Here is a 12,543-nt window from a genome sequence, read left to right on the forward strand (position 1 = left end):
TCCGAAGACGCCGCTTCGCCATCCACGCCGACCCTGAGGCTACGCACCAGGCTAACCGACGACACCGCCACCCATGTGACCTATGCCGACACCCTTCCATGACGACGGGATCTAGAGCCGCCGCTACGACTTCAAAGCCGGCCCCGAGGTCGCGCAACACCTGAGCCGATGGTTCTCAAGCCAATACGGCTCCAAAATGATGCCTTCAAAAAGGACCAAGACACCGAAGCGCCACCATCATCTCCTCCAGGAAGGAATTCGCTAGATACTTCATGATTTTTATTCATACTAGACTACAGGATGATGAAATCTGGCGAATAACAATGGTTTCCCTTCATGGTTGATTAATCACATGAAGTAGTGAAGAGAATACTAGACCTCCTTATCGAAATTAAATACAGGACATATGACATGTTATGGGTCACGCCTATCTTGAGATATGTCGAGGTGCCCCAGGAGAAGGACATGTAGCTATGGGCCTCATGGATCGTCTGTTAGCTTGGTGATACCTTTGTTGATTTCGCGTGAAGTTTGTTGAAACTTGGAACTCGGTTTGGGTCAAGCACACATTTTCTTTCTACCATAGGCACGATCTGCTGAATTACATACAGGCTAAGCCCATCGAAGGCAGTTAGGTGAAAGAAGAATGTCCTAGCTCATGATTTTACTTTGGTTCACGTTTGAACCATTCAATATAATGTTACTGTAGTTTGATCGGTATTGGAAGTCACAACACGGTCAACCTTCAATTCCCCATGGAATGTACAATCCATATACGAGTCAATGACTTGTCACATTGTTCATTCGCAGCTCCCTTTCTTCTGGTTTCATCCAACAAACATGTAGCCTTCATCTGGTCCATGCCAACTATATCAACAATTATCTCACCCAACAAGAGGAGTATTATTAACCCTCTTCACTGCCACTTCTTGACGGCACCCGAATCCAACCTTCTCCCCCTTCCGGTCTCTCGTTGAACAATCCATACATTTCTCCTTTTCTTTCAATTCCAGTCCCCATGATGTAGTATGCAGTATTAGAATCGACGAAAAAGGGTTTTCTCTCGTTTTATATTATAAAGAAACCGCAGCATACAACCAACAGTATGATAAATTAAAGCAGAAAAGAGAATAAGCCTGACTAGGGGCACGGCACAACAAACCCCAAAGAAGAAGCTACTAGACTAATCCGGCTTTGGAGGAGGGGGTGAGGGTGGTGGATCCATGGAAACGGCGCGTGAGCGGAGGCTGTTGGAAACGATGTCGATGAATTCATGTTGTCTTCGCTTGCTAAGCGGTCGCCATAGCTATAAGAAGCCACATAGTTTGTAAATGGCGGCAGTCGTGCGTTGAGGATCACATGCTCAATGACAAGTTTGTTCCGCGCACTCCAAAGCGTCCGTTCTAGGGCGCTAATAGCCACCCACATGGATGGGCGGGCCACAAAGAATAATTGAGGACCTCACTGAATAGGTTCGGAAGATTATCATGGGACCAGTGTCCACCCACAACATCCCGAAAGCATCCCCAAAGAAAAACCGCGGCAGGACACCGAAAAAAGATATGGTTAAAATCCCCAGGGATGTCGCAAAGTGGACATTGTCCGTTGGTGGGACCGTTTCGTCTAAGAACCGGTTGGTGTCATCGACCGGGACTAAAGGTCCTTCAGCCGGGCCCACCGCACGCTCGCAGCCATGTTGAGGGACTTTAGTCCCAGGCTGTGGCCAACAGGTTAGTCCCCACCTTTTAGTCCTGGTTGGTGACCCGGGACTATAGACCGTTGCCAACCAGGACTAAAGCTCCGTTCTCCACTAGTGCCTCTGTCCCCGAGGGGAGTCTGCCACGCGCCCATTGTCAAAAAAAATATGGATCTTCATTGGCACCTTAATCTCCCAAAGGAGGTTCAGCTCCCGCGGCCTAGGGGTGGTAAGCAAGGCCTAATAGAGAGACTTGGTGGAGAATGAGCCACTAGACTCAAGATGCCAATATGGCAGTATTAGCATCCCGAATTCACTCGTTAATTTAATTGGTGTAGTGTGCCCAATTCCAGTGTGATGCGATAATAAACATATGAGTTGCTAATCAGGTGAGGCTTTTCATATGAAAGTGATGCCAATTACTGTATATTTGTTTTCATTGCATTGAATGGAAGAAATTTCTGATTGCGGGAACATAATTAACTTAAAATGAAAGCTATCAATACATACCAAACAGGCCTAGAAACAATCACCGTAAACAGTACTGGTAAGCAGTACTGGAACAGAATGAATAATGTGTAGTTGTAATAGTGTTGAAATTAGAGCTACTCTTGTGGGGAGGGGGGGCACTTGACATCCCGAATTGCAACGAGGGCCAAATTTGGTTTTCATGAACCAAACATGGCTATGGATGCTAATGTATTAACAAGAAGATACAGACCAAGTTTCCATTAGGATTTTTACCAAAATTTCGCTAGGAACCTTCACCCACCCGTCCCCTGAACAACTCTCGGATCAGCATTGTATTTCCATTATTCATTTGACAGAAAGGGGTTAAGCCCGGTTCAAAACTTTTTACTGTTGGCCAAAGAGAAATTATAAAATTTTGCGACAATTTGGCAAGGAAAACATGGACAACAATTGGAATCAATCTAAGCTGGTCCAGGGCATTTTGTTTTCTCAAGCTACATGAACCCCAATAGGTCCATCACCATGATCAAGTTTAGAACCAAATGGTATCACAAATCAACCATGTGTTTTCCCTTTAGCTATATCTATCCGCAAATTTATCACTACACACCACAATGGTCCACTCTGAACAAGCTGTATGTATAAACGTTGGCTTAGCTAATACAACAAAGGCAGCAGCACTGTACAATTAGCAACAGCAAAACTATGCGCTCTCCTGTCTCTGGCCGGCGGCAGGATGTTGCTGCCAGTCTTGTTCGACGAGGCGGGAGGAGCTGAGCTCGGTGGTGCTGTAGAAGGACTCTTCCGGGCAGAAGCCCCCGTACTCCTTCTCGTCCTCCCACCGGAGCACCTCCCGGATGTACCGGAAGGCCTCGTCGATGGTGGGGCCGTCGCGGGCACGCGCCTGCCACACAAAGAGCTTCCGGTCGCCCGTGTGAGCCGCATACAGGTTCTTGAACTTCATCGCCACGTAGAAGAATGCCTGCTGCGCCATCGACTGGTTGTTGTGGGTGCGGAGCGGGTCAAAATCGCTGAACCACTCGCAGGCGGTGAGCGGGGCGCGCCCGATCTTCTCCTCGAAGAGGTCGAACTTGTTGAGCACCAGGACGAATGGCGTGTCACGGAAAGACGGGTGCCTGGCCAAAGTATGTATAGATTGAGTAAGTTCTGATCTAGGAATTCAGCTTAGCTAACTCTAGGCAAGCTGTAAATATGTTCTCACTCTCTATATCATGAAAGACGAATAGGTAATGTGCAGTTTACCAGATTGTTAGCCCCTGCAGGACCATTTAGCAAATGCAACTGACAAGACTACTTTACCTGATTGTGGCCTCAAACAAGTCCCTGCTCTGAATCATCTTATTCTCGAGGCGTCTGCTGCTGCCACTAGCAGGGGCTCCCAGCTGGTCATAATCGCTGAGTGCTACGGAGAATATCACCGCGCGGACATCCTCAAACATTTCCACCCATTTGCAGCCCTCATTCAAGCCCTTGGCGTTTACTCTGATCAGCTGATATCTGAGAAGGGATAAAAGTAGATGAGAAAAATTAAGTTTTTTTCGCAATTTGTTTCTCATGAGGAAAGTGTCATCAACCCATGCAAATGCAAAAATCAGGAAATCTACATACTGCACTACTGATGAGGTAGGGAAATTTACAGTGGCTATGCGTTTTCACCACAATCAATAGATACATTCCACAATAACAACATCGATGTTAAAAAAAATGCAAGACGTTTTTGGGTATACGGCAAATAGAACGATTTAGATGCAGTTTAGAGTAGACACAAGCCAGCAAGAGATTTACTTGTTTTGTGCCTGAGAGCTTGGGTCATGACTGTCACCATAAAGTTCTGACATAGGGCTCCGTTCGTCCAGAGTGAAGTCAATAAAGGCCAATCCATTCCCTTGTGATACTCCTTCAGCATATATTACATCTTTCTCTGAAGGTTCATACTCATTGCTTGATACTTCAATGGCCTGCAAAAACGGCATAAAAGAGAGAAATCAGTTTAGGTACTCAAATAACAATTACTGTGTACACACACAAAAGTAAGGAATAGCGCACTGTGCTATGCTGGACCATTCTATATGTTCAGAAAAAAAATGCTGGACCATTCTAGACAAAAGGACAGTTGGGTTAAGTCCAGGGATAGAAAAGGCCATTATGAGATTAAGTGGTCCATTTCCGGAAGATTAAACTGGGCATGTATTGCTTAGTTGCCATAATATGAAGTGCTGGTGCGGCATAATCTATGAAATACAAGCTGTAAACAGGTTGAAGTAAGGGGCTATTTCACACTGAATCACATATAAAAGGTTTGATGTGTATACCCTGCTTAAGAAATATTCAGCAACATCAGGGAGAAAATACAATTCGTCCTTTCTTTTATATGTTGCTTGTATGGCAGGATGCTTCCACAACTCATCAACAACTGGAGCATATTCACGTGTAGCTGCAGGGAAGAATGCATCTAGGTCTCCCATTGCAATGATGTCCAAAAGCCAATCTGAGAACTTCTTCAGCTTTGCATTTATTGAGTATATGCAGGAATTTAAACCACTCGATTCGTTTTCATCTGCATAATAAAACCAACTTCAGCATGCTGCATATGATCTTCAAAAAGATTAGTGGACGAAATATTAGTTTCCTTGCTACCTTGTTGGGTATCCTCATCCTCTGAGTTTGGGTTATTTGATACAGCCAAAGCCTCTTCCTCGAAACGCTCACGGCCCTCTAGAAGAATCCCAAGGTACTTGAACATGTTGCTTTGGATCATTAGTTTGATATTGTCAAGTTCTTCTGGGGTAAATCTAGTTCCATACAGTAACTTAGCCTGTGTTGTAAAACCAAACACCATGAAAATACATACAAGATAAATAGAAAGTCAAAAGTAAACGAATTGGACTGTCAGGATTCAGCTGGAGATTGCATGATAAACTGGTGATGAACAACTTGTATGATATTCCATAGACTTTGAGACATTTGTTTGCAGCAAAGATACCTATGAGGTTACGGCAACTAGACTAATGTATAAATACCCCCTAACTTGCAGAAGAATGTACCATGGCACGCATACATGTGTCATCTAAAACATCTACAAATATAGAAAACTAGTCAAACTCCAGAAGAGTAAAAAAATGTTTATACACCAAAAAGCCATACTACATGTAGAGAAAAACTTTAGCAATCAACTTCCAGCCATAGTTTGCTGCAAGCATATAGGTAAGTTGAAGTCCAAACCAAATATGGTGCTTGTTCCAGCTCCATATTACATGTAGAGAAAAGAACACAGTCTGACCTGCTTAAATATGGTGCTTGTTCCAGCTCCAGGTGATCCAAGAATAAGAAGTTTCTGTATTCTTTTCTGGTCTAAGTAATCAGGCACTGTTCTTGCTGAGTAAGGAGCATCATCTCTGGGCTCAACAGAGTTTGCAGGAGGCACCGGTAGTGAAACCAAGGTGCACACAAAACGTGTCAAAGGCTGCATAACAGGGGATACAGAAAATCTTGTTAAAACAAGCAAAAAAAGGAGAAATGCATTAATTTAAGGAAGGAAGAAGAAAGAATTGAAACTGTGTTGAACAAGATACGTACCGACTCCCATATCTTCCCTTTGATGTTATTTTGGCCTTCTTCCTCATACCCACCATCATGATAGACCCAAAAGTGAGTATCACGGGGACACTGAACTTGCGCAAACTGTAAGAATAATAATGCAGATATTGTGAAAAGCCAAATCAAAATACACGCACTCCATAATCATGATATACACAAAATGATAAGGATTCTCAATCTGTGTAGCTTAGAATGTGTATCGATACCTTCAGAATTTTCCGTTCTATGCTGGTAATTTCCCTTCCATTCATATAAACCTGAGTGTTGCCATTACTAGCATTGGGCTGAATCTTTCCATTGAAGTTCAGGTTAGTGCTGACAACCCGGTTTGGCTTTTCCCCTTCCTGGCAACGTAAACAGAAGGCTATTACTCCAAATACAGGTTTCAGATTTCACATTGGAGTACTTATTAGCAGCAAATACAGGTTTTGAATAAAGCTATGTTTCCTCTACTACCAAGAGGCTTACCTTTCCCCATAAGCCAGACTCCTTGTCATACCAATATCTTCCAGGCTTCAGATTTTGAGGAGGCCGTGGGCAGCTAAGCAAGTCTGACATCTCTTCTTGACAAAGAGGGAAGCCATTGACGATGAGCTGCTCGGGCCGGAGCTGGTTCGCCTGGCACTCCTTCTCGGCCTTCAAGATTTGCCTTACCTCCAGCGAGCTGAGTAACCGTGACAGTATCCTGGAACTCTTCCCTAGCTTCGACCGCTTTCCCTCATATATCGGCCAGCCAATGCAAGTGATACACTTGCGGCCTTCCGGCATCGACCCCATGGCTCTGAGCAGGCAGTAGCCGCAGTACCTCTTGTCGCAGACGATGCACGACTCCTTGCTCTCCCACTTCCTCTTGCCGCAGCGGTCGCAGGTCCTTCCCCTCTTCTCCGTCCTGGTCACCGCCACGAACTGCTCCGACCTGGTGTCATCGAGCTCGCTGCTCTGCTCATACTTGCTGTCATCGGCCAGCCCGAAGGTCACCACGTGAGACCTCCTCCCCTCCGGCGCAGCCATGGCATGCCTGCCGCCATCGCTCTGGCCCCGGTAGCTCGGCGCAGACTCACGCGACACAGAGCGCCGGGAGTCGTCGTCGGAGTCAGAGTACCCCTCATTCTGTGGACCTGAATGGGGCAACTCCGAGCCTCTCTGAACCTGCACAGATGGCGGCTCAGCGCGCGCCCCGGACACCGGCCTGGAGGCCTCGTCACGCGGCGCGGAGTCGGCCGGCCCTGGGCCGCCTCCCCTGGCCCGCGCAGACGGCGGCGGCGGCGGCTCGGCGCGTGCCCGGTTGGCCGGCGGCCTGAAGACGGGCGCGACGGGCACGCCGGTCCCGGGGAGGCCGTAGGAAGCGGAGACGGGCTCGGCCGTGGGCACGTCGGCCATGTCGACGGGGGCGATCCTGGGGACCTCGTAGGCGACGGGGGGGCCGTCGTACTCGAGCGCGATGGAGTAGTCGAGGTTCCCCGCCGCGCCCTCCGGGATGGTGGCCCCGGGCGGCAGCATCCGCCGCAGCATCTCCTCCCAGGTCGCCGTCTCCGCCTTGCCGGCCATCTCCCTTCCCCCTTCCTCCGGCGCAAAGGCGCAATCCGCCGAACACCCGCCGGGCAAGGGCGCAATCCACCAAGACTCGGAAAAGCTCTAACCTTTGGTGGGGAATTCCTCGGCTTTGCAGTCGTGGTCGTCGTCGTCGCCGCCGCCGCCTATCCGGCCTGGCTTGCACGGATGACGGTCAAGGCCCTGCGCTCCCCGCCCCGCCAACCACCACCACACATCGGCAAGCGGGACCCTCGCCGGTCAACCGGAGACGCGGGGGAGGGAGGGGAGGAAAGAGCGAGAGAAATCCAAATCTTTGGTTGAACGGGTAAAGCCGCCGGGCGGGGAAAGGGACGGCGCGGTTGGACCGACGGACTGGCCGCGCGCTCGAGATTTACCGCCGGGTGGAGATGGTGGGAGGAGCGGGTTCAGACTTGGGGGGAGACGACGGCCGTTGGGGATATTTCGCCGCTGGTGGTGAGAGTGGTGTGATGGTGGGAGTGGATTTTTCACCGCGCTTGGTAACAAGTGAATCAACGGCTTTTGACTCAAACTCAAATTCCATACATGCCTTGCAAGCTTTTGGCTCTAAACACAAATTCCATGCACCCCTTGCAAACTTTTGACCCAAACACAAAATCCATAGGCCTTACGAACTTGGGAAAAAGGAGTGTACTTCCTCCGTCCGCTGTCATTATGCCGGGGAGCCAAGGAAGCTCGTCTGTTTTTTACCGAATCGCGTGGACAGAGTGTTCAGTTTCTCCTTTATCGTCCTCCCTTCGCTCTTTCTGTTGAGGGCTAAAATCTCAAATGGTGGATGATTGCGTGCGGGTTTGGTGGAATCGGTTTAGGGTTGAGGATAATGTCGAGCAATTATAGCGTTCTCATAAAACACTGTGTTTGGATGTTTTCATTGGAGGCCTGGAATCTAAATTGGTATTCTTAAATTTTAATTCATATGTTTGGTTGGATATCGAATTGGCAGATTGAAATGAAACGAAAACGCTCGTAGAATTACCTCCCATGCGTAGTGCCCGCCCATAATACGGAGCCCTCCCGCTCTGAATCGTGCTGAAATTAGCCTCCCCGCAAAACATACCGCTTTGTCGGTCTACGGAAGGATATCGGGGGAGAAAATCAGCCTCCCCCTCACGAACAGAAAAGGATATCAGGGAGAAAATGAAGGCGATGACTACAGAGCTGGCGGCCACCACGGAACTGGCAGCGACCAGAAGGCGGCGGCGCAGGCCCGCCCTCCTCTTCCCCGCTCCCCCTCCTCCTAACAGGTTACTCCTCCTCCTCCTCTTGGGTCGCGGCTCACTTCCCCCTTCTCCTCTGGTGGCGCCCCTCTCTTCCCCGTCTGCAGCGTCCCAGCCACCATCCTCTTCCCCTCGTGCTCGTTCGCGTGGACGTGCTCTGCTCCGGATCCTGTGGCCTTCGGAGTTTCCCATACACGAGGAGTTGTGGGTGCACGAGCTTGGGCCATCACGCTCGGCGGCGTCACTCCATCCTGCTCGTGGATGGTCGGGTGACTATTGGGATGGCTGCGTCATGTGCTCCTCACGGCTGCTCGATCGACACTGTTCATGACGCAGCTCATGCACACCGTCAATTCCATTTTATGGCATCCAAATATAACATTGGTATTGCTAGCTTATCTAATTCCAACCGGCAATATTTTGTACACCCAAACATTTGTATTGGTATTGGAGCCATCGCAATACAAAGGTTGATTTGCTATTTGATCCAATGCAATACAGAGTCTCTCAATGGAGACATCCAAATGAAGAATAAGTGGTTTCCAAACAAAAAACAAATTGTTGTTTTGTTCTTTGGTCTCGCTAAAACTGTCCCCGGCCTAGCAATTTTTCAAACAGAGGAAGTAGTAGATAAAGAATTTCGAATGAACCCAGGACAACAGATGTTGTCTATGGATTCAAAAGAGGCGAATGCTCAAAAATACTTTGCTTCGCAGTATATAAGGCATCTAGATTTGTTTTTAAGTGAAATATATTGAAGTTCATACAAGTTTATAACAAAATGGTACTGCAGTAGCCTTTTAAAAACATAAACTTGACAAAACTTAAAAATCTACAAGCCTTATAAAACTGGAAACCTGATATCCATTTCGGCTTTGGGGCGTATTTGATCCTAAGCGTCTAGCAAAAAAGCCCCTAGCGCAGGCTAGTGTTTCCTATCTTTATGGCGACTCCCCGCCGTAAGTCCACTAGTGTCGGCGCCCCCGGCAAGCTTTTGCTGCATGCTTCACCCCTCCACGCCCTCCACCCTCCTCCTACACCCCTCGCCCTTCCCGCACTTCTCCGGTGACACCAAGCTATCGCGGAAGGAACCCTAGACGCGATAACTATGGCGGCGTTACGTTCTCTTCGTCAACCGGTAAATCCCAGGGCAAGGAGGATGACCTTGGTGACTTCTTCGACAAGTTGGATCTCCATGAGGATGAGTTTGATGATGTTGTGGTGGAGGAGGAAGCCCCTGAACTACTAGAGGAGATCCGCTGGGTTGCCCTGGCTAGGGTTCATACTTCCAAACTTTTTAGCCATGCTGCGTTCTATAAGGACATGCGAGCAGCCTGGAATTGCTCACAGCAAGTTAGGTTTCGTCCCATAGGACCGAACCTGTTCGTTGTGCAGGTCTACTGTCTTGGTGATTGGGATCGTATCATGCAACAAGGACCATGGCTCTTTCGGAACATGGCTATTTTGCTAGCTCCGTACGATGGATTCACAAAAGAAGAGGAGGTTCCGATTGTCTATATGCCCATCTGGCTGCAAATCCACAAGTTGCCTGACGGCTATTGTAGACATGATCTCATTGTTAAGTTGCTTCGATCAGCAGGGGAGGTTCTTGAGACCAGGATCAATGGGAATTCCAGAGGGGACTACGTCCGTGTTAGAGTGAATCATGATATTCGGAAGCCCTTGACTAAATTTGTGAGTATTGTTAAGGACAAATCTCGTCATGTCTTTGCAGTTAGATATGAAAAGCTTGCAAGGTTCTGCAGTGCATGTGGCGTAATTTGGCATGAACATAAAGAGTGTGGTGACGGTGTGCTTGAGGAAAAGGGTCTAAAGTTTGGAGCCTATCTATACGCGGATCATTTGGTTCGTGTTCGATCGGATCGGGAACATCCACTAGATCACAAGGCTACTTCGTACCCGGATGCTGCCAAACAGTGGATGGGTAAAACGGTTCATGTGGTGGTTGTTGAACATAAGACTTCTAGCCCGCTTACAATCAACCAGCTAAGCGGCATGGATCTTGATAAGTCGTCCCGAAAGCGGCTAAATGGAGACGGAGGCTACTGCCCTACCAGACGCCGACAACGTTGCTGCCCCTACGGGGAGGGTTTTACTGCTTACTGATGGTCCCTCGGAGGCCCTAGAGGAACCCGGTAATTCTGGGTGTAGCAAACGGGCAAAGGTGGGAGGTGAGGTTCTCAATTCTATTTTAACCACGGCGGGCTCTAAAGAGGAGCGCCGCCAATCCCAATGAGTCACCTGTTCTGGAACTGCCGGGGGGTGGGGAACCGCCGGACAGTTCGCGAAGTTAGGGCTCTTGTAAAAGCCCATTCCCCATGCTTGGTGTTTCTTGCTGAAACAAGACAGCCAAGTGTCAAAGTGGAAATTAGGTTTGAGAGGTTTCTGTGGTGTTGATTCTGATGGCCGTGGAGGACTTGCTTTATTCTGGGATGAATCTCTCACGGCGACAGTCCTTGAAACCTGCAACAGGTTTATTGATGTGGTTGTTCTGGATAATGGAGTAGGGAAGAGCTGGCGGTCTACCTTTGTGTATGGAGAGCCAAGGGTTGAGCATCGTCAACGTATGTGGGATCATCTCGTCAGACTAAAGGGTTCATCGGCACTACCGTGGGTGTTATGCGGCGATTTTAATGAGGCCTTGTGGCAGCATGAACACTTTTCCCGTACCAGTAGGGGAGAAAGCCAAATGGAGGCATTCAGGGATGCTTTGACGCTATGTGAAGTGGTGGACTTAGGCTTCTTGGGTGTGCCTTATACCTTTGATAACGGGCAGCAGGGACAAGGCAATGTTCGTCTTCGTATCGACCGGGCATGTGCTTGCAAAGAGTGGAGGGAATTATTTCCGTATGTCAGGGTTCAACACCTTGTGTCCCCGCGATCTGATCACTGTCCTATCATGATGTTCCTCGATTCATCAGAGGATCGCCGTCGCAAGGGGTCCCCAAAATATGAGATCATGTGGGAGCGTGACCCTAAGCTCCCGGAGATCATTTCAAGAGCATGGGCAAGGTCACGTTCAGAAGGTGACTTGGGTAATGTGGCGGCCTCGCTGAAATCTGTTATGGTTGATCTTCGTAAGTGGAGTAAGGAGAATTTTGGGAAGGTGGAGAAACAGATTGAGGCGCTGCGCAAAGAGCTTGAACAACTACAACTTAATGGATCTGACCGACTACTAGTCCGTCAGAAAATGCAAACCTTAGACGAGCTCCTATACCGTGAAGAGATGATGTGGTTGCAACGTAGCCGCATCGTTTGGCTGAAGGAAGGCGATCGCAACACGAAATATTTTCACCGGCAGGCTGTGTGGAGGGCGAGGAGAAATAACATACGCAGGCTACAGAAGAGCGATGGTTCATGGTGTAACTCTCCTTCGGAGATGGAACGTATGGCAGCGTCATATTTCCAGGAGTTGTACACAAAGGACCCGACCTTAGATCCTACTCCTGTTCTGGATACCCTAGTGCCGAAGGTCTCTGCTGACACAAATGAACGCCTGTTGGCCCCGTTTTCAGACTCTGAGATTGCTGATGCCTTATTCCAAATTGGTCCTTTAAAAGCACCGGGCCCTAACGGTTTTCCGGCTCGGTTCTACAAGCGGAATTGGGGTTGTCTAAAGGAGGATATCTTATCAGCGGTTCGTCGGTTTTTGGTTACAGGTCATATGCCTCCAGGAGTTAATGACACATGCATTGTTCTCATCCCTAAAGTCCAACATCCGACATCTCTGTAGGAGTTCCGACCAATTTCTCTTTGCAATGTCATTTATAAGGTCGTTTCGAAATGCATGGTTAAGGTGATTCATAAATTGTTCCATTGCAACGAGGCTCTTGAGGCAGAATTACAAGCAATGAAAGAAGGGCTTCAGCTGACGACTGCTCATTCTCCATTCCCGGTGGTGTTGCAATCTGATTGTGCGGTTGCACTCAAGATGATTACTACAGATTC

At 48.4% G+C, this 12,543-nt stretch overlaps 1 protein-coding gene across 1 annotated transcript; it reads right to left on the bottom strand.

Annotated features, from left to right (window-relative positions):
• Positions 1–2,623: 2,623 nt before the first annotated feature.
• On the bottom strand, positions 2,624–7,771 carry LOC123407298 (extra-large guanine nucleotide-binding protein 3-like). Its single transcript, XM_045100402.1, has 9 exons — positions 6,254–7,771; positions 5,992–6,129; positions 5,765–5,869; positions 5,469–5,651; positions 4,826–5,003; positions 4,501–4,745; positions 3,974–4,146; positions 3,488–3,685; positions 2,624–3,303 (listed from the first exon to the last, which is right to left on the bottom strand). Exons 1-9 carry the CDS (start codon positions 7,331–7,333, stop codon positions 2,871–2,873), a joined length of 2,733 nt encoding a protein of 910 aa, XP_044956337.1. The 5' UTR covers positions 7,334–7,771; the 3' UTR covers positions 2,624–2,870.
• Positions 7,772–12,543: the final 4,772 nt, after the last annotated feature.

This window comes from Hordeum vulgare, chromosome 7H (assembly GCF_904849725.1).
Source record: "Hordeum vulgare subsp. vulgare chromosome 7H, MorexV3_pseudomolecules_assembly, whole genome shotgun sequence".
Lineage (NCBI taxonomy): Eukaryota > Viridiplantae > Streptophyta > Magnoliopsida > Poales > Poaceae > Hordeum > Hordeum vulgare.